The sequence below is a fragment of the Nomascus leucogenys genome, chromosome 3 (assembly GCF_006542625.1).
Source record: "Nomascus leucogenys isolate Asia chromosome 3, Asia_NLE_v1, whole genome shotgun sequence".
Classification (NCBI taxonomy): Eukaryota; Metazoa; Chordata; class Mammalia; order Primates; family Hylobatidae; genus Nomascus; species Nomascus leucogenys.
In genome coordinates this window covers 96,621,472-96,644,919 of record NC_044383.1, presented here as the reverse complement: position 1 = coordinate 96,644,919, position 23,448 = coordinate 96,621,472, and the positions used below count along the sequence as shown (strand labels likewise).

At 37.9% G+C, this 23,448-nt stretch overlaps 1 protein-coding gene across 1 annotated transcript in view; it reads right to left on the bottom strand.

The window, feature by feature from the left end:
- Positions 1-3,564: 3,564 nt before the first annotated feature.
- CDC40 (cell division cycle 40) overlaps positions 3,565-23,448 on the bottom strand; it is a 53,936-nt gene continuing 34,052 nt past the window's right edge. The window contains exons 9-15 of the mRNA XM_003255561.3: positions 22,931-22,976; positions 20,462-20,563; positions 15,480-15,595; positions 15,090-15,223; positions 9,626-9,702; positions 6,804-6,948; positions 3,565-5,822 (exon numbers count right to left, since the gene is read on the bottom strand). Of these exons, the coding sequence (XP_003255609.2) occupies positions 5,645-5,822; positions 6,804-6,948; positions 9,626-9,702; positions 15,090-15,223; positions 15,480-15,595; positions 20,462-20,563; positions 22,931-22,976 (798 nt within the window). The 3' untranslated portion in view covers positions 3,565-5,644. The remainder of the gene's footprint in view (positions 5,823-6,803; positions 6,949-9,625; positions 9,703-15,089; positions 15,224-15,479; positions 15,596-20,461; positions 20,564-22,930; positions 22,977-23,448) is intronic.

Here is a 23,448-nt window from a genome sequence, read left to right as displayed (position 1 = left end):
AACAATCTTAAAGGAAATATAATATACATGATTTATCATGATTAAAGGCATAAAGGACTATATAGGAGCCATAAGAAAATACGACACTGTGAAAAAGAACAGGTAAATATAAAAAAGTACAAATACACCTTCCAGAAAAGAAAAACAGCCATGGAAATAAGAAGTTTAATGGAACAACAGCACACTGGACACAGCTAAAGAGACTTCAAATGAACTGGAGGCCGGGTGCGGTGGCTCACGCCTGTAATCCCAGCACTTTGGGAGGCCGAGGTGGGCGGATCACGAGGTCAGCAGATCGAGACCATCCTGGCTAATACAGTGAAACCCCATCTCTACTAAAAATACAAAAAATTAGCCAGGCAAGGTGGCGGGCGCCTGTAGTCCCAGCTACTCGGGAGGCTGAGGCAGGAGAATGACATGAAGCTGGGAGGCGGAGCTTGCAGTGAGCCGATATCAAGCCACTGCACTCCAGCCTGGGGGTGACAGAGCGAGTCTCTGTCGCAAAAAAAAAAAAAAAAAAAAAAAAAAAAAAAAAATGAACTGGAAGACAGGCCTGAGGAAATTACCCAAAATGTAGCAGAGAAAACTGTGGTTAACTGAGAACTAAATTTTAAATTACATTTACTTTTAATTTAAATTAAGAATATTATACAGTCACATACCACATAATAACCTTTTGCTCAGTGACAGACCACCATATGATGGTGGTCCCCTGAGATTATAATGGAACTATATAATGGAGTAGGCTATACCACCTAGGTTTGGTACATACATTAACTCTATGATGTTCGGACAACAATGACATCGCCTAATGACACATTTCTTAAAACCTGTCCCCATTGTTAAGCAACACGTGACTGCACTTGATTTAGTTATTGGAAAACTTTTAAGTATGTTTGAAACAATTTGGGCATGTAAATCTACTTTGTATGAAAGATAAAATACTTTGATGAAAATGTAGTGTCTGAATTGAGATGTGCTGTAAGTGTAAAATATATACCAGATTTCAGACTCCATACGAAAAAAGTAAAATATTAATTTTTAAAATAATTGAGTACATCTTGAGATAAAATTTTGGATATGTTAAAATATATTATTAAGTCCCTTTTAAACCTGGCTATTAGAAAATTTAAAATCACATATATGACTGACATATATCTATTGGACAGAAGGGTATTAGAACAAATAAAAAATGGCGATCTGAGTTGCTCCCCTAGATCTAAAACGCTGGAGGCTGGAGAGTGGGGAATGAAAGAAACTCATTTGAAGACAGCTATTGCAGATATAAGAAGCTGTAGAATCAAGAGTTTCACTTTCACTTACTATCACTAAAAATAAAGTCATTCTAACAGCGCTGGCTGCAAGTCTGTGACTTAAGTTTCAGATAAAATTGCAATTAGGTTGAGAAAGTTGTTTCCACAATTATTAAAGTGACTATGAATATGGAACATGTACACATAAATAAACTATGTGCATACATTATACACACATATACATGCACATACACATGTGTACAGCGTGTATTTTTGACCAGCTAAATTTCTCTTTGACTTTACATGTCCCACATAGTCTAGTGTCCCAAATGCCCAAGATAAATTTGGGACTCTACCTCAGTGGTTCTCATTTGGGGATCTTGTTAAAAGTGCTGACTTTGATTTGAAGGTCTGAGTTGGGAACAAAAATTCTACATTAAAATAAAGCTGGCCAGGTGTGGTGGCTCACGCCTGTAATCCCAGCACTTTGGGAGGCTGAGGCAGGCCAATCACCTGAGGTCAGGAGTTCGAGACCAGCCTGACCAACATGGAGAAACCCCATCTCTACTAAAAATACAAAATGAGCTGGGCTGTGGTGGCGCATGCCTGTAATCCCAGCTACTCGGGAGGCTGAGGCAGGTGAATCGCTTGAACCCGGGAGGCAGAGGTCGTGGTGATCCGAGATCGCACCATTGCACTCCAGCCTGGGCAACAAGAGTGAAACTCTGTCTCAAAAAAAAAGAAAAAAAAAGCTTTCTAGTGATTAGATATATATTTGTGTGTCTACATATATATATATTTTTAATTTGAATCTTCAGTTAGTTCATTCATTTTACTCAGTGATCAAAGAAACATTTCATAACATGAATTTTGAGCCCAGTGCTGCAATAGACACTTTCCTCCCACTGGATCTTCTCTTCTTTTCAGGCCCTTTGTACTTGCCTTGTTTTTACTGTATTTCATCAATTATCTTATGATACACTAAGAAAGAATTGAATGCTGCCCATTAAACTATGACATTCATTTATTTTAACTATAGCCCTATTCAAAAATGTCAAAATGTGAAAAATATGCATCTGTGATGATACACGGAATCAGTTTCCCCAGGTCTCACTGTGAGACCCACATTTAATACTGCTGATGGATACTGGGACCTGGATGCCACTTTATACCCCTTCCCATACCTGAATTCATGATGGCTCCCCCAAATAATTCCTACTTTCTTTTTTTTTTTTGAGACAGAGTCTCGCTCTGTCGCCCAGGCTGGAGTGCAGTGGCGCAATCTCGGCTCACTGCAAGCTCCGCCTCCCGGGTTCACGCCATTCTCCTGCTGCAGCCTCTCCGAGTAGCTGGGACTACAGGCGCCCGCCACCATGCCCGGCTAATTTTTTTTGTATTTTTAGTAGAGACGGGGTTTCACCGTGGTCTCGATCTCCTGACCTCGTGATCCACCCGCCTCGGCCTCCCAAAGTGCTGGGATTACAAGCGTGAGCCACCGCGCCCGGCCAATAATTCCTACTTTCTTCTGAATTCTACATCTCAGTAAGCAACGCAACCCCTAGGTAATTCAGATGCAGACAGTTCTCAGTCCATACCCTGAGAAACAATGTTCTCCAAGGAAAGTCTCTATAATTGTTCCCAGTGTTGTGATATTTATGGTTACCATCTAAGGGTTTGCTATTTCAAAGTCAATGTTTTCTTACAGGTATTTTATAAATATACCAAGGATACCAGGCAGCCCCACAATGTAGCCTCAAGAACTACTTAGAAATGTGGCTGTGTAACACCACTCCCTGTTTTTTAATCTCAAAATTTGTTCCTTGTTTAGGACAAAATATTTCCAGCTTGTGACTCGATATTTAAATATTCATTCTAGTAAATCTTTCACTAAAGCATCACTTTTATCGTAACTTTTAGAAAGGAAATCTGTCCTGGATATGACAAAAAGGCTGCAATAAGGAAAAGGAGCCAGATGGTAACCACCTAAGTCCAGTAACAATGTGATCTTGAAACTTTTTATGCTGAAATATAACCCCACTCATTTATGTACTCTAAAATGTTGTGTAATCACGACTTAGTGCCACCACTAAATGAATAAATATGGAATGTGTTAATGTGCTCTGAGGGTACTGCCGTGTATTTCATTATATAATTATAAACCCACTGATATACCTGAATAAACCACATCCACCTCTAAAGCATTATTTCTCTCCGTATGACCCATTTAAAACTGCAAATGGCTTAATCTAGTGTCTCAACACACTTAAGACTTAAAAGGAGACTAAAGATGAACAAGATGAACATTTTGATAGCACTTTCTACAAAAAATGCTTTATTTAAAAATACGATCTTTTTAAAAAGGAGACAACTTTTATATACACTTACTTTAGAAACAGTCAAAAACACAACAGAATCAATCCAGATTTAGAAATGATGATTTGTAACATACAACATTGGTATGCTGAACAAGACAGTTTAAATGTATGATTCTTTTTGTCCCTTCACATTTCAATAATTCACATTTGTTAAAACTAGTGGTTGGGACTAAAGAAAAGGTCGTATCTGAATCCCTTTTAGAAATCTGTCACCCTTCTGGGCAGTTACAGAAATGGCAGTAGCTAGGCAGTGTTTGTATTTCTTTGGGTGCCTCTGTGTCAAAAAATGTATCTCCGCTTTTATTCTTTTTCTATGAAATTTATTTTTATGTGGCTATAGGGCCTGGTCGTATGTCCCACGCCTTTTAAAATCTAAATTTCTAAAAAACGGACACTCCGTAAGGGCAAGGAGCATACACTGCTATGACCTCACTGGACTCAGAGCTTAATGCTCTTAGGTTATCAGCAAGAGACGTGATTTTGATCTTCCAGTTAGCACTCCAAGCAGCTATCAACCAATCTTTTCCAGCACGTTAGTGAAATACTTCAAACCATATTCAAACATCTAATATAGATTTATAATAAAACAGGAAAAATGGCTTGCCAAACTAAAGTGCTATGAGCTACTACATTCAAGAGGTTATCTTGATTTTATTTTATTTTTTGAGGTGGAGTCTCGCTCTGTTGCCCAGGCTGGAGTGCAGTGGCATGATCTCAGCTCACTGCAACCTCCACTCCTGGGTTCAAGCAATTCTCTCTGCCTCAGCCTTCTGAGTAGCTGGAATTACAGGCGCCAGCCACCACTCCCAGCTAATTTTCGTATTTTTAGTAGAGATGGGGTTTCACTATGTTGGCCAGGCTGGTCTTGAACTCCTGACCTCAGGTGATTCACCTGCCTCAGTCCCCCAAAGTGCTGGGATTACAGGCATGTGCCACTGCGTCCGGCCTATCTTGATTTTATAATCTGATGTTTTACCATGGCCACTGCTTCTCAAACTGGGGAACCCTAGTCATCTTCCAGGAGTGTCATTTTTTTTTTTCAGACATAGAGGTTTAAAAATTTTTTAATCTTAAAAAGTCCTGTTGTATATGTTCACAGGTAAAATAGAATAATTTTAAAGATAAAACATATGACTTCAAAGAAATTACAAGTTGACATCTTGGACTCTACCTCTCGTACTTTATCTCCTATGAGGAGGATTTCAGTAATTACAGCTGTGAAGCAATGACCTAGGAGATCCTGATTTCTCAAAGTGTAGCCAGGTCTTTACTAACAGTGAATGTAAATACAATTCAAAGTCCTGGTGCATCCTCCTGAGTTCCATCTTCAGATATAATGTAATTCTCTGATTAAATATATATAGTCCTGTCTATACTGATCAGGAATTAAGTCAACAAAAGAACTCTGGACTGATTTTTATTTTTCATTGTTTATAATTAGAGGAATGCTGCAGTTAAAGATTACTGCTTTACAACTAAAAATATACAACATATGTCATCAAAGGGAGTGGAACTCATGAAGCCAAAAGATTAAAACTTGACCCAGTGAAAATAACAGGGAGAGTAACTGTGGGTGATTTTATCCTTCTTCCAAATTTACATTAAAATATATTATCCCTATTCTTTACTGCCCTTTTGGTTAAAGAGGTAAATACATGCATTTTTCTGAATAATTAATTATAACACCTCCTCTAGAATCCCAAATTCACTAGGGATTCTTTCTTGACCCCAAAGAGATGCTTTCAGTATGTCATGAGTATAAACTCAAACTGCTTACCAAGTATAACTACTTGTCAAATAGAAAGTCAATAGCCACTTTCTGTATAAACAACATTTATAAAAAACAAAATGAAGTTGCAAATGAAATTATGTCAAATTTACAGTTTCTTTTTTTAAACAAAGGGTCAATGTCATCAACATTATCTGTAAATCAAGTTATCATGATACATTTAATAATTAAATATAAATGTGACAATGGATCAAAAATGATCCCAGCTACTTTAAGGATTAACCTCATTAATCCCACAATTTAATGAGACCATCCCAACCACATGTTATGACCTTAGAAGTTTCATGAGGATGCCACACTGCACCTATACACACTTTATCATGAGCTTTAAATCGACTGTAGAGTTTTGTGGTCTTCCAGTCCCAAATGTTTAATTTTCCATTTCCATCTCCTGAAATCACATAACTATAATGGGAAGAAAGATAAATTCAAATTATTAAAATACCTTAAATTGGTAAGGTGAATGAGGAATAGGGACTTTATCTTTTCACGTTAACATTAAAAAAAAATCTAATGCAAATATACAATACTTAGAATAAGATGGTAGAACATGAAGCAGTCTGTAATTTGAAATTCTATTAAAAAAACCTCCCAACCAATCTAAGAGTAGAAAATTATTTTTAACTGGGAAGACTGGGAGTCCCAGGAGCCACAGTGAATGAGATTACACAATCAGTCTCTAGACAGTCAGAAACAGAGACTGGAGAACCAATTCCACATATAGCTAGGGAACACCTTTAGATCTATTCTATCACAGTAGGCTCTACCACTTTCATAATTACTTTTTGGCTTTAATATCTTTTGAATACATCTAAGACTGAATCAGAGGTAGGCCCAATTACTAGGCTAAACAAACAAAGTTACTGGGATTTCTAAATTACTTCTGCCTATACATTTTAACTAAGGACCGTGCCGTAGGCTTCACAAATCCAGTGTGACCTAGAAATATTCAAAAGCTGGATTTGAGGTTTCAGCACAGACAAGCTGTAGTGAAGCTGTAACTGCAACACTGTAATAATACACAATTAATTCTTCTGGTGTTCATTCAATCATAGCAATACAGTGACTATAGCACTTCTAGTCTTGCTTAGAAAAGCAGAGAGAAAATAAGGCATTGGTTATATAGACAGGGATTTATTAGGTGGCTAAAGGGCATAAGCCTAAGTAATAGAAGGGAATATACTGAAGCAAGAACCTAAAAAAAGCAAAATGTAATTTTCCTAATTTGTTCTTGCCTTTATACCCAGCATTTTGACAATTTTGACAGATTATCGAGTTCTCATAAAAACATATTATGTGAGAGTGATGTGTAAAGTGTTATTTGTACAACAACAGTTTATATCATCATATTTGAACACGAGAATGGATTAGAAGATTTAAACTTACCTCATGTCTGGTGAAAAGTCCACCTGACAAGCATAACCTGCTACCATATGGCCCTTAAAAATTTTTTTCTTATTTAATCTAAATCTGTTCTGTGCTCCAAAAATTAAGATTTGGTTGTCCATTGATTGGCATGCTAGCCATTTTCCTGTAAATTCAATAAATGAGGTATTTTAGAGGAAGACTAAAACATTTTTTAAAACTTTTTATTTTAAATATGTTCACTGTGATTAATGTAACTTTTGCTCCCAAATACTTTATAATACTAAAAAATAAATTTACTATACCACCTGTAAAATGTTACAAATATGTCACTGGCAAGAGGTATTAATATATAAACTAATGGCTTTTGCGTATATAATCCTATATCATTGAGCACTCTCATATGAAAGCTTTTTTTAAAAAAATAAGGAAATATAGAAATTGCAAGCTTAATGTTAAAGAAATAAGCTAAAAGTTATGAAATGAAATCAATTTATAGTAAATATAGACAACAGAACTATGGGAAATAGGAGAAAGAGGCTTATCTGTGGTAATTACGGAATAAAGAAAGATTAAGTGGTGAGAAAGCCTAGGGTTATTAAATAAAACTATACAAAAAAAGATATAATTTTAAAAATTATAGTAACTTTTTAAAAGGCTACAATGCTTTTCTCTACTTAGGATTCATCGAAGCCCCTAGAGCCTAAATTGCAGCGTCTATGGTCATGCACCACTTAACAATGTTTTGGTCAATGATGGACTGCACATATGACAGTGGTCCCATAAGATTATAGTGCCAAATTTTTACTGTACCTTTTCTATGTTTAGATACATTTAGATACACAAATGCTTACCACTGACTACATTATTCAGGACAGCAACATACCATACAGGGGTAGAGCCCAGGAGCAACAGGCTATACCATACAGCCGAGGGTAAGTAGACTAAACCATCTAGGTTTGTGTAAGTACTCTGTATGATGTTCACAAAATGACAAAATCACCTAACACTGCATTTCTCAGAAGTACCCTTGTTGTTAGGCTATACTTGCATCCTATATATAGTCATCCCTTGGTATCTGTTGGGAATTGGTTCCAGGATCTGCACCCCTACCCAATACCAAAATCCACAGATGCTCAAGTCCCTTATATAAAATGGCATAGTATCTGCACATAACCTACATATCTCCTGTATACATTAAATCACCTCTCGATTACTTATAATGCCTAATACAACGTAAATGCTTTGTACCTAGTTGTTATGCTGTGTTGTTTTTAATTGTTGTATTGTTATTTTTTATTGCTTATTTTGTTGAATATTCTGGATTTGTGCTGGTTGAATCCCAGGATGTGGTGCTCATGGATACGAAGGGCCAACTGTACATGTAAACGTTACTTACTAAGGAAACAGACTTAAATAATGCCTGAGTGGGTAAATGGCCTTGTTCAAGATGGGCACAAAATCTGTAATAGGTGGTTTAAAAATATGCTACATGAAATATAGATGCACAGTGACGAAGTATATAATCTAGCAACGATCAAAAAAGGGTTCAGTTAGGTTGCTCTTCTTATAAAAATGATAGAGCATTTAACAGCTATTACCATTTGCTTGTGTCAGAGTCCCTGATGGAACAGCAAATTCTTCCTTGCCCTACAGTTGGAGTTAATTATGTGAATTGACAGTGGTTTCAATGACAAGGTCCCCCAAACATCAGAACTCCCACTTTAAGACTTTCATGTAGAGCTATAATTACATCAGTATATTGTCAGTATATCTGTAGCACAAATTATCTTGTACTTAAAAGACAATGGATTAAACAATATTAAATAGATTTATCTTCTTAATTTTTGCCTGAGAAAATCTTTTATAGTGAATTGCTAAAGTGTTCTCATTATGGAGAATCAGACCAAAACTTCCTATCCCCTGAAAGAGTTTACAATAAATCACTATTACTATTTTTTTTTAGAGAGAAAGGTCTTTCTCTGTTGCCCAGGCTGGAGTACAGTCGCACGATCATAGTCAATCTCCTGGCTCAACCAAACTGCCCATCTCAGCCTCCCAAGTAGCTAGGGCTACAAACGTGCACCACCACGCCAGCTGATTTTTAAAATTTTATTTTGTAGAGATGAGGTCTCTCTATGTTGCCCAGGCTAGTCTTGAACTCTTGGGTTCAAGTGATTCTTCTGCCTTGGCCAAATCATTATTCAATGATTTACTGAACGTGATTCTTTTTGGAAGGAGAATTAGAAAAGAAAACTCTGGCCGGGCATAGTGGATTAGGTCTGTAATCCCAGCACCTTGGGAGGCTGAGGAGGGAAGATCACTCGAGCCTAGGAGTTTGAGACTAGCCTGGGCAACAAAGGGAGACCCTGTCTCGAAAAAAAAAGGAGAGGAGAGGAGAGGAGAGGGGAAGGGAGGGGAGGGGAGGGGAGGGGAGGGGAGGGGAGGAGAAAAGAGAAAAGAGAAGAAAAGAGAAAAGAAAAAGAGTAAAAAGAGAAAAGAAAAGAAAAGAGAAAAGAAAAAAGAGGGGAGGGGAGACGAGAGGAGGGGAAAGAAAAAAGAAAAGAAAACTGATTGTTAAATAGAAATCTGACGTTCAATCAATGTTAGCTGTAAATCATTGTTTCTTTTATTTTTATTTAAAAAGAGACACAGAAAAGTAGGTGAGGTGACTTACATATGAAAACCAGTAATTCTTTCTAATATTTTAAAGATTACCTTATACAAGTAATGGCACGGTGACAAACTTCCTCAAGAAGGAAGGGGCCAAAGTTCTTTTGAATAAAGAAATCACACCATATCTTAGAAGCTCATTGAAAAATACAATCTATATACTAACTCACCATTTGGAGACAAAGTCACTGCAGGCATTGAGTGCATACTGGGTTCTGCGATGTACTTGAAATCCACAGGGATATCCCTAAAAATTTTAAATAGCATATCAGAATAAGCAACTTTTAAAAAGTACCTTCAGAATTATCTCTGGAACAAAGGAATAATATGCAAATAAAAGCAAACTCTTGATATTATATATTTAATAAATCTTTCATGAAACTTTCTGGAAGAAGAAAAATCACAAGATGACACTGTACTGCTTATGGTAAATCTTGTACTTCATAAATCACTTTCCATGATCATTATAATAGTGGCAATAATTTTGTTTTCTATTTAAACTTTGGCCTTTATGTTAAAAAATTTGTTACTAGAAGTTCTTTAATAATGTACCATGGTGATGGGTACACTACAGTCTCAGAATTCACCACTATATAATTCATCCATGTAACCAAAACCCACTTTTACTCCAAAAGCTGTTGAAATAAAAACAAAAATTAAATAAAAAATGTACCATGGTAGGGCGAAGCAAGATGTCTGAGGCAAGCCTATGGGGAAGTGTTACTTTACTGGCTAGCCTACCTTGAGTGGGTGACAGTGTTAAAGAGCCTGCAGCAATGCAGGTGGATGGCAGGCAAACCTGTGGGGATCTGTGAGCTGGTCTAGCCCATCCAGAAATGATGATAAATGAGGACAAATAAATGCTTGGTACCTGGACTATTTTCAGTTTGCATGTAAAGCATTTCAAATGTGTTTGGTGAAGGAGAAAAGCCATAAAAAAAAAAGCACAAAACTCATGTGAGTGATAAAAGAATGAAAAAAAAATTAAAAAGTAGCCACCCAAATTTAGAACCATCAAAAGTTCTAAGTGCCTTTTCATTTTCAATATTCTCCATGCTAAAAATTCTTTTCTGAAAGATTTTTGGTCTTGTTGCTTTTCATGAGACCAGAAATATTTTTTACAGAGTAATGTGTGGGAAATGTAATCTGATGAATAACACAGATTATACAGCAGCAATTTCAATTTCAAACCCTGTTTCAAGTTCCAATACTTTGATTAACTGGAAAATAATAATAATTTGCCTTAATATAAGGATTTTCTCTATTTATCCATCCATCCAGCAGAAGGAGGAAATGACTAGAAAAAACTTCTATCAGGGTCATGGTCAGAGGAAAACATTTTCAGGTATAACCTGGGGAATAACATCATTTGTCAGATCTCCAACCCTTTATACCTCTATAGTACCAATGAGAACTGACATTTAGAATGACCCAAAAGTATTAAAAAGAGCTGCAAATGAAAAAAGGCTTGTTTCTTCCCTCCTCGTATTGTTAGTGGTTAATAATTTTACAACATGAATTAAAACATGAGAATTTTCTAAATTAACCATAGTCCAGGTTCATATTGATCAATGTGTTAACAAAAGTAAACAAAAATATTCAAATGGATACCTTATTTCAAGGAATCTTCATACTAGGAGCTGTGGAAGAAGAATTTGAACTACCCTGTGGACTTCATTATTTCTAGCAAAAATGCCTACTAGGCATAGTTATATTTAATAAACACCACATGGCTGGGTGTAGTGGGTCACATCTGTAATCTCAGCACTTTGGGAGGCCAAGGTGGGTGGATCACAAGGTCAAGAGATTGAGACCATCCTGGCCAACATGGTAAAACCCCGTCTGTACTAAAAATACAAAAATTAGCTGAGTGTGGTGGCGCATGCCTGTAATCCCAGCTACTTGGGAGGCTGAGGCAGGAGAATTGCTTGAAGCCAGGAGGTGGAGGCTGCAATGAGCCGAGATCATGCCATTGTACTTGACACTCTAGCCTGGATGACAGAGTGAGACTCCATCACAAAAATAAATAAATAAATAAACAAACAGCACTATTTTCTAATTGAATACTGTAATTCAGTATAATAAGCTAGTAACTCATATCTTGCAAATAATCTCCAGTTTAAAAATGAATTCACGAAAAAAACCTAATAAAAGTCTATGAACTTTTAAAGCTAAATGATAAACAGCAGTGTCAACTTCTATAAAATTTTATTTAAAAAATATTTTACCAAAATAAATGCCTTCTGGAAAAAATATGCCTATGACATTTCATGCATTTGGTCGATTAAAATACCACAAGTTGGCCAGGTGCAATGTAATCCCAGCTGTAATCTCAGCACTTTGGGAGGCTGAGGCGGGTGGATCACAAGGTCAAGAGATTGAGACCATCCTGGCCAACATGGTAAAACCCCGTCTGTACTAAAAATACAAAAATTAGCTGAGTGTGGTGGCACATGCCTGTAGTCCCAGCTACTCGGGAGGCTAGGGCAGGAGAATCACTTGAACCCAGGAAGTGGAGGTTGCAGTGAGCCAAGATTGTGCCACTGCACTCCAGCCTAGGTGATGGAGCGAGACTCTGTCTCAAAACAAAACAAAACAAAACAAAAAAAACCCACAAGTTGCTGAATATCTAATATAACTTTTTTTTTTTTTTTTTTTTTTGAGACGGAGTCTCGCTCTGTCGCCCAGGCTGGAGTGCAATGGCATGATCTCGGCTCACTGCAACCTCCACCTCCCAGGTTCAAGCGATTCTCCTGCCTCAGCCTCCCAAGTAGCTGGGATGACAGGCGCCCACCACCACGCCCAGTTAATTTTTGTATTTTTAGTACAGACGGGGTTTTACCATATTGGCCAGGCTGGCCTTGAACTCCTGACTTTGTGATCCACCCACCTCAGCCTCCCAAAGTGCTGGGATTACAGGTGTGAGCCACTGCACCCGGCTTTTAATTTTTTAATTTTTTTTTTTTTTTTTGGAGACAGAATCTGGCTGTGTCCCCCAGGCTGGAGTGCAGTGGCACCATCTCGGCTCACAGCAAGCTCCACCTCCCGGGTTCACGCCATTCTCCTGCCTCAGCCTCCCAAGTAGCTGGGACTACAGGTGCCCGCCACCATGCCCTGCTAATTTTTTTGTATTTTTAGTCGAGACAGGGTTTCACTATGTTGGCCAGGATGGTCTCGAACTCCTGACCTCGTGATCCGCCCACCTCGGCCTCCCAAAGTGCTGGGATTACAGGTGTGAGCCACCGCGCCCAGCCAATTTTTTTATTAAGATGGGGTCTTGCTCTGTCACCCAAGCTAGAGTGCAGTGGCACAAGCATAGATCATGGCAGCCTTGACCTCCCAGACACAAGCAATCCTCTTGCCTCAGCCTCCCAAGTAGCTGGGACTACAGGCCTGTGCCACCACACTAGCTAATTTTTGTATTTCTTGTAGAGATGGGGTTTTACAATGTTGCCCAGGCTGGTCTCGAACTCCTGGGTTCAAGTGATCCACCCAACTCAGCCTCTGAAAGTGCTGGAATTACAGGCATGAGCCACTGCACCCAGCCAAGTTACAGTAAAATCTAAAGAATGTCATCATTTGTAACAAAACAGTATCATGACTTTTTAGGAGTATTTCCTAAGATCTGAGAGGAAATGAAAAAAAAAAAAAGGGAAACATACTAACATTACCTGTTAGTTTAATAAAAATTCTTTTCTGACCAATGTTTTACTTTAGAATACCCACATACACATGTCCTTAAGCCCTGTAATTGCTCAATTATTTAAATATTTACCAACTTCTTTTATACCACTCTATATTTAAAATTGAAAATATCTGACAGTAGAAACATCAGCAAGTTTGAGTATGATCAAACTGTTAAAGTATGTAAAACAAAACAGAACACGTATATGCATCCAAAGTTTGTGCAAGTGATCTAAGGTGGCTCATATAAAACTTGGGGTCCATATTAGATTCTCTGTAAAAAAAAATTTCTGAATTAAGATCTTAGCTGTAAGGTACTCTCTAACATGGGCTATATATTAAGACTACTCTCTACTAATTGGGGATAATCTGAAGGGGTATAGTGGTGGTGATGGTGAGTGTGGGAGAAACTACAATTAAATTACGTTAAATGCTCAGTCACCCAGATTGTCCTGACAATGGTTAAGGACCTGCTCAGGTCCCCAAAGGGACTTAAGTGTAAAGATGAAACCACTGGCTATGGTTCAAGGCTTTCCACTTGTGAAAGCAGAAAAGCTTCTGGGGGATGGAAAGACACACTTTTCAGTCCTTGCTAGGAGGACTCATGGTTGAGCTGTGCTTCATAACTGACTGTAAAAACATGGTGGCTTCCATCCAATCATTCATTTTAACAAAAAGGTTAGTAAGCATTTTTTTGCAACTAAATTATAGAACGCATTATGATACGTAATGAAACTAGTATATTGCTTAACTTTAGAAAAATATTTTTTCCCTAGCAAAGTACAATTAACCAATATAATATGACTATATTCTATAAGTAAAACATTTGTACCAGAGTGATGATATGGGGTGATATGGTTTGGTCTGTGTCCCATCCCAAATCTTATCTTGAATTGCACTCCCATAATTCCCATGTATTGTGGGAGGGACCCTGTGGGAGATAACTGAATCATGGGGACGGTTTCTCCCATGCTGTTCTTGCGTGGTAGTGAGTAAGTCACATGAGATCTGATGGTTTTATAAAGCGAAACCCCTTTCGCTTGGCTCTCATTCTCTCTCTTGCTGCCGCCATGTAAGAAGTGCCTTTCTGGCTGGGCCAGTGGCTCACACCTGTTTGGGAGGCCAAGATGGGCGGATCATAAGGTCAGGAGATCGAGACCATCCTGGCTAACACAGTGAAACCCCGTCTCTACTAAAAATACAAAAAAATTAGCCAGGCGTGGTGGCAGGAGCCTGTAGTCCCAGCTACTTGGGAGGCTGAGGCAGGACAATGGCGTGAACCCGGGAGGTGGAGCTTGCAGTGAGCTGAGATTGCACCACTGCAGCCTGGGTGGCAGAGCAAGAATCTGTCTCAAAAAAAAAAAACAAAACAGAAGTGCCTTTCTCCTTCATCAATGATTGTGGGGCCTCCCTAGCCATGTGGAACTTAAGTTCATTAAACCTTTCTTTTGTAAATTGCCCAGTCGTGGGTATGTCTTTATCAGTAGTGTGAAAACAGACTAATACATGGGGCATTTTCAGTATTGAAAAATCATAAAAAGTAGACATTTAAAAAATTAAGATATACACCACTATTTTCTTTGGGTGGTTCTAGGGCCATGATCTTATGCTCAATCCCCCTACTGCTTGCCAGTTATTTTACAGAGATGAATAAGGTACCTAATAAAGAAGGTAAGACAGCAAAATACAAATCTGTCATCACTATAAGAAAAACAACTCAAGATACACATCCTTTGGAAAGGCTATCCAAAGATTATAAATGGTAGCATGTTTGGATTTTAATCTGCATATTGTCAGTACTTAAATAGTTAAAACAGTTTGATTGGCAAGCCAGGATCACAGTTGCAAAAAATATTCAAATGGTTGCATATTATCAGGCTTCATCTTTGTCTATATAATTTTTAACTGCTTGCTTTATGTAAATCAGATTTTCTACTGATGGAAACTCACCATTCCCAAACTCTTAGGCTTTTATCATCAGACGTGCTCACAAATCTCCTATTCTCATCCACAAAAACAATGGTGTTGACAGCTCCCAAATGCCGATCATATTCCTGCACAATTTCTCCACTTCGAATGTCCCACTGTATATCAGGCAAGAAAAAAGGTAAAGACAGAAGTAGAGTGGATTTATGAAAGACCATAATTCTGGAAAGTGGAGAAGGAGAAGATCTTCAACATGACGTTTTTATAAATGTAAATTTTTCTACTAAGAATGGTGCATTAGCCATCCCTAAAAGTAGCAAACATTAAATGAGTAATATTAGCTTATTAACTTATTCCATCCCCTTATACAACATAAAGTTTAGGAGTCTTAACAAAATACTGTGAAAGACTTACTTGCACAATCTTCTTATCAGACATCCCAGCCACAAAGAGATTTTGCTTATCTTCATCAGGATTGAATTTGACACAATAAGGTACTTTTCGGTTTGTAAATCTTGATATACACTGTCCTAAAACCAAAGACTCAAATTAAATAGGTAAAATAAATTTGACCACTTAAAGATGACTGTGAGATTAAGATCTAGAGGTCACCTGCTTAATACATTTTGAGGAAGGGCTGCCTGCTTGCTCTTTACTGTAAACTACGTTTGTTCTTTTTCACAGATTTTTAATGATTAAAAATAATTTTTTCAAAAGTAAATCTGTACTACCAATTGTAGAATAAATAAATTATAACTTCATTCATGTAATGGAATAGTACAAGCAATAAAAAAGAACAAACTACTGGTACAAGCCATGAGGGAATCTCAGACATTATGCTGGAGCTAGAAACAAAAGAGAAAAAATGGTATGATTTCATTTATAAGAAGTTTAAGAAGAGGAAAAATGAATCTGTGATGACAGAAGTGGTTACTATGGTTACTGGGAGTGGACACAGACTGGAAAAGGGCATAAGAAATCTTTACTGAGTGCTGGAAATGTTCTATATCTTGATCTTTGTGGTAGACAACTGCATAGATATGTTTACCAAAAAAAAAAAAAAAAAATCACTGAATATTTAGGCACTTCATACATTTTACTGTATGTATATTTTATCTTGATTTTTAAAAGAACCTGCAAAATTGTAGTCTCTCAGCCTTGGCTACACAGTACAATCATCTCGTCTATAGCCATACCAATTACATAAATACCTTTGAAGGTGGGACTCAGGCATCAGTAATATTAAAGCTCTTCAGATGATTACAATGTGTGGCCAGAATTGAGAACCACTGCTAAAGTGCTGAAGAATATGGGCTTTGGCATCAGAGAGAGCTTCGTTTGAACCCAAATCTGCCACTTACTAGCTGTGTGACCCTGAAAAAGTTAGCTCTTTTTAAGCCTCAGTTTCCTTATCTATAATATAATAATAGTACTTACCTCACAGGGATAAATTAAGATTGAAGGAGATATTGAATATCAATGCTTAGCAATTATGCCTGCTAAATGATGTTTAATAAATACTAACTATTATCATTACCCTTCAAATGCAGTAAGGGTAATGATAATAAGACAATAAGATAATAAGATGATTTTTCTAATTACATAAAATTATACTAGCCGCAACATATTAATGTGAATCAATTAATAAACAGCAATTAGTATGGCTGTGAATATATAAAACCAACTGGCCTGTGAAAGTTTAGACCTACATTTTAATCAATTTGTGCAAATACATTTAATTTTGTTCATTAGACATTTATTGCACTTCTGTTATGTGCAATGCACAGTGCCAGGTGATGTAAGGGAACAAAAAAATCAATTAACCACTCAACTACATGGAAACTGAACAACCTGCTCCTGAATGACTACTGGGTACATAATGAAATGAAGGCAGAAATAAAGATGTTCTTTCAAACCAATGAGAACAAAGACACAACATACCAGAATCTCTGGGACACATTCAAAGCAGTGTGTAGAGGGAAATTTATAGCACTAAATGCCCACAAGAGAAAGCAGGAAAGATCCAAAATTGACACCCTAACATCACAATTAAAAGAACTAGAAAAGCAAGAGCAAACACATTCAAAAGCTAGCAGAAGGCAAGAAATAACTAAAATCAGAGCAGAACTGAAGGAAATAGAGATACTAAAAACCCTTCAAAAAATTAATGAATCCAGGAGCTGGTTTTTTGAAAAGATCAACAAAATTGATAGACCGCTAGCAAGACTAATAAACAAGATAAGAGAGAAGAATCAAATAGATGCAATAAAAAATGATGAAGGGGATATCACCACCGATCCCACAGAAATACAAACTACCATCAGAGAATACTACAAACACCTCTATGCAAATAAACTAGAAAATCTAGAAGAAATGGATAAATTCCTCGACACATACACCTTCCCAAGACTAAACCAGGAAGAACTTGAATCTCTGAATAGACCAATAACAGGCTCTGAAATTGTGGCAATAATCAATAGCTTACCAACCAAAAAGAGTCCAGGACCTGATGGATTCACAGCCGAATTCTACCAGAGGTACAAGGAGGAGCTGGTACCATTCCTTCTGAAACTATTCCAATCAATAGAAAAAGAGAAAATCCTCCCTAACTCATTTTATGAGGCCAGCATCATCCTGATACCAAAGCTGGGCAGAGACACAACCAAAAAAGAGAATTTTAGACCAATATCCTTGATGAACATTGATGCAAAAATCCTCAATAAAACACTGGCAAACCGAATCCAGCAGCACATCAAAAAGCTTATCCACCATGATGAAGTGGGCTTCATCCCTGGGATGCAAGGCTGGTTCAACATACGCAAATCAATAAATGTAATCCAGCATATAAACAGAACCAAAGACAAAAACCGCATGATTATCTCAACAGATGCAGAAAAAGCCTTTGACAAAATTCAACAACCCTTCATGCTAAAAACTCTCAATAAATTAGGTATCGGTGGGATGTATCTCAAAATAATAAGAGCTATCTATGATAAACCCACAGCCAATATCATACTGAATGGACAAAAACTGGAAGCATTCCCTTTGAAACAACTGGCACAAGACAGGGATGCCCTCTCTCACCACTCCTATTCAACATAGTGTTGGAAGTTCTGGCCAGGGCAACTAGGCAGGAGAAGGAAATAAAGGGTATTCAATTAGGAAAAGAGGAAGTCAAGTTGTCTCTGTTTGCAGATGACATGATTGTATATCTAGAAAACCCCATTGTCTCAGCCCAGAATCTCCTTAAGCTGATAAGCAACTTCAGCAAAGTCTCAGGATAAATAATCAATGTACAAAAATCACAAGCATTCTTATACACCAATAACAGACAAACAGAGAGCCAAATCATGAGTGAACTACCATTTACAATTGCTTCAAAGAGAATAAAATACCTAGGAATCCAACTTACAAGGGATGTGAAGGACCTCTTCAAGGAGAACTACAAACCACTGCTCAATGAAATAAAAGAGGATACAAACAAATGGAAGAACATTCCATGCTCATGGGTTGGAAGAATCAATATCGTGAAAATGGCCATACTGCCCAAGGTAATTTATAGATTCAATGCCATCCCCATCAAGCTACCAATGACTTTCTTCACAGAATTGGAAAAAACTACTTTAAAGTTCATATGGAACCAAAAAAGAGCCTGCATTGCCAAGTCAATCCTAAGCCAAAAGAACAAAGCTGGAGGCATCACGCTACCTGACTTCAAACTATACTACAAGGCTACAGTAACCAAAACAGCATGGTACTGGTACCAAAACAGAGATATAGATCAATGGAACAGAACAGAGCCCTCAGAAATAATGCCGCATATCTACAACTATCTGATCTTTGACAAACCTGACAAAAGCAAGCAATGGGGAAAGGATCCCCTATTTAATAAATGGTGCTGGGAAAGCTGGCTAGCCATATGTAGAAAGCTGAAACTGGATCCCTTCCTTACACCTTATACAAAAATTAATTCAAGATGGATTAAAGACTTACATGTTAAACCTAAGACCATAAAAACCCTAGAAGAAAACCTAGGCAACACCATTCAGGACATAGGCGTGGGCAAGGACTTCATGTCTAAAATACCAAAAGCAATGGCAACAAAAGCCAGAATTGACAAATGGGATCTAATTAAACTAAAGAGCTTCTGCACAGCAAAAGAAACCACCATGAGACTGAACACGCAACCTACAAAATGGGAGAAAATTTTTGCAATCTACTCATCTGACAAAGGGCTAATATCCAGAATCTACAATGAACTCAAACAAATTTACAAGAAAACAACAAACAACCCCATCAAAAAGTGGGCAAAGGACATGAACAGACACTTCTCAAAAGAAGACATTTATGCAGCCAAAAAACACATGAAAAAATGCTCATCATCAGTGGCCATCAGAGAAATGCAAATCAAAACCACAGTGAGATACCATCTCATACCAGTTAGAATGGCCATCATTAAAAAGTCAGGAAACAACAGGTGCTGGAGAGGATGTGGAGAAATAGGAACACTTTTACACTGTTGGTGGGACTGTCAACTAGTTCAACCATTGTGGAAGTCAGTGTGCTGATTCCTCAGGGATCTAGAACTAGAAATACCATTTGACCCAGCCATCCCATTACTGGGTATATACCCAAAGGACTATAAATAAAGACACGCACACGTATGTTTATTGTGGCACTATTCACAATAGCAAAGACTTGGAACCAACCCAAATGTCCAACAACGATAGACTGGATTAAGAAAATGTGGCACATATACACCATGGAATACTATGCAGCCATAAAAAATGATGAGTTCATGTCCTTTGTAGGGACATGGATGAAACTGGAAATCATCATTCTCAGTAAACTATCGCAAGGACAAAAAACCAAACACCACATGTTCTCACTCATAGGTGGGAATTGAACAATGCGAACACATGGACACAGGAAGGGGAACATCACACTACAGGGACTGTTGTGGGGTGGGGGGAGGGGAGAGGGATAGCATTAGGAGATACACCTAATGCTAAATGATGAGTTAATGGGTGCAGCACACCAACATGGCACATGGATACATATGTAACAAACCTGCACGTTGTGCACATGTACCCTAAAATTTAAAGTACTATAATTAAAAAAAACTCAATTAGATGGCCTATACAAGATTTCAACTTTGCTTATCTGTCAGTATGTTTGCTTTATAAAATCTATCTGGTGGAAACAAGTTTCACAGTGAAAGAGCTACTTATGCTCAGTTTCGACTCTAGAAATGTATTTTATGTATTTGCTGACAGTGAATGGTATGAGAATCAGCAGTTAGAGAAGGTGCCATTTTGCCACAGAAGACTACTCACCCCATTTCATATATAAATAACTTGTAAGATGAATATTTATTAGCATAAGTGAACTCTTACCTGTCTCAGTGTCCCAGAGCTTAAGATACCTGTCATAGGCTGCGCTGAGGAACTGTGTTCCTGCAGTATTGAAGCAGATATCCCTAACAGCCTTACTGTGACCTAAAGGTGGAGTCAACAGAAACAGCAATGAGGTGAAGTATCATATATCTTCTTCTCTTAAAACATAAACATCATAAAGAGAAACAGCACTAAGCAGGGGTTCTCAGCTGTGAGTCAAGATCACTGGAATGCCACTGCCTGATTTACTGACTTAGAATATGTTATGTGTGGGCTTCAGAATGTGGGCATTTTTTTCCCTTGAAGAAGCTCCTCAGGTGATTCTGATGCATAACATCTCGGTTAAGAACCAAGAGGAAACGGTTTAACTTTTCTTTTAAATCTGCCATAGCAATTACTTAATATGCAGTACATACAAGTGATGACTAGCTAGCCAAGAATTTATGGAAATGTAAAAGACCAATTATTGCCAGTCAAAGAAATGGCTGCTGGAATTTTGGAGGTTCACTCTCAGATTGTTCACCAGGCTGCAAGTGAAAACAAAGTGCCCTAAACCTAAAGTTCAGGAAACTGTAGCCCTTGTTCAATAATTGTTTTATTTCTGTGATCACATTACCAAATTTCATAGAAACTGATTCAGAATGTGGGAGACTTTCTGAAAACTATATTAGGTTGCACTGTTTTTTAATTTTTATTTTGAGATAGGGTCTTGCTCTGTTGCCCAGCCTGGAGTGCAGTGGCTGGATCTCAGCTCACTGTAAACTCAACCTCCCTGGCTCAAGCGATCCACCCACCTCAGCTTTTTGAGTAGCTGGGATTACAGGTGAACACCACCATGCCTGGCTAATTTCTGTATTTTCTGTAGAGACAGGGTTTTGCCATGTTGCCCAGACTAGCTTCTTTTAAGATGGTATTTTGACAATATACTAATTTTAAGGTGCTGATTATTATACTTCACTTAAAAATGAATATTTCCAGATCACTCAACTCTTTTAAAAGTTACAGGGAAAAATAAAATGTGGCTAAACAAAAGCAAAAATGTTCCTATTTTTGCCACCCCACCATGACCAAGACACGTACAATTGTGCAAAATGAGCATGGCACAAATTGTTAACCACATGCAGCAGCTCTAAACCATCACCTCCAGTGAACTCCCATCAGGAGGTATGTGTCATGGTAATTAGGCATCCTTGCCTACAGCTGGAGTCCCAGTCAGAGCTGCTATCATCTCCCTCAGGAGGAAAATTTCAGTTTTCCACAGAAAAATGGTCTGCCAGTAGAGGGGAGACAGATGCAGACCAAATCCACTCTATCTGACGGAGACATTTCGTTCCCCTGTACACAGCTAAGAGCCTTCCACAAGTCTTCCTTTAGGCTCTGGTGACATCTTAGGCAGTATTAATTTGTGCAGGGCGGCCCTAAAATCATAAAGCACTGCCAAACAGACTCCCACTTTAATCTAAAAACAGAGCCACTACGAGTCACACCATTTCAATGTGGTACAGTTAAATTTGGAATGAGTAACTAGCCTTCACATGAAATTTGACAAAGACAATAAACCTTTCTCTACCAAAAAGTCTGGTTTGTCACAAAGCTGTCCTCCCTTTGGCCTTCTTTCTTTCTTCAAGGAGTTCTCTCAATCTCATCCTTTTTTTATGCTTTAGGTGCCAATTCCCAGTCTCTCTTCAAAGCTCGACATCTGGCTATCTAATTGCTTACTGGACATTTTCACCTCAATATCCCAAAGGCAGCTCAAATTTGGTGTATCTAAAACCTTACCATCATCTTATGTTCCTTCTTGGTGAACAGCACCATCATTCATCCAGCCTCATGGGAGTCACCCTAGATTCCTGTCTCACTGTGATCATTCACATACCGTTACTAAATCTCACTGACTTTAACTCTAATACATAGTTCCTTTCTTCTCTCCCTCTGCTGCTTTGGTTCAGACTCTCATCATCGCTAAACCAGACCTATGAAATAACTGTGTAATTCATTTCCCTTCCTCCAGGCTTGCCCTACCAAATCATCCTGCGTATTGCCATTTGATCTTTGTAAACTTCAAATCATGTTGCTTTCCAGCAAGAACTCTTTAATGGTTCCCCAATGCCCTCACAACAGAGGCTAAACTCTTTATTAATGGCACAGGAGGTCTTCCATACCCTGGTCCCTCTCTTGCTACTTTTCTCCGCTTTTGTCTCTCACCATCCCCCATACTCTGACAATCCTGAAATGTACGTGGATCCCCTCAGCAGCACGCTGTCTCACACCATTTTTGTTTTGCATCTGCTGCTCTTGCTTCCTAGTTCTCTTTCTTTGTCTAACTGGGGACACTGACTCCTCCTTCCAGATTCAGCTCAAGTCTATGAAGACTTTACTTCCTATCAGTGTAGTAAAATTATTGTCAATGATGTTATCTTATTTTAAAAATTCTTCCCAGATTTATGTTGGAGAGAAAAGAAGCATTACCAATAAATGTTCTCAGACAGCGCCGGTCTCCATAAACCTCCCATAGCTGGGGGAGAAAAAAAACAACACATGGAAATATTACTTTTAATAAAGGTCTTTCAATCAATAACAACAGCCCTATGCTGGTTATGTGTGTGCATATCTGTGTGTGTAAACACACAGCTTCAATCATTAAATATTAAACACTGAATATCATTAAATACAGCTTGGTGCTGCCAGTTTGTGTTATATTATTTGGAACACACACACACACACACACACACACACACACACACACAGTCACACACACTCAAAACTAAAGAGTTTTAAAGATATTTACATCAAAAAAGAGACAACTATAGATGGAGTTAATTCAGGTGAGTTTTCATTTTCATCCTGTTCTTTTCTATTTCATACATTTTCTAAGATGAAAAGTTTCTACTTTTGTAGCACTACAAATGACGTTTAAAGGAATTAAGTGTTATTAAAACCGCCATGTATATAACATTTTGATACTGAAAGCCTTTTCTGTTTACTTT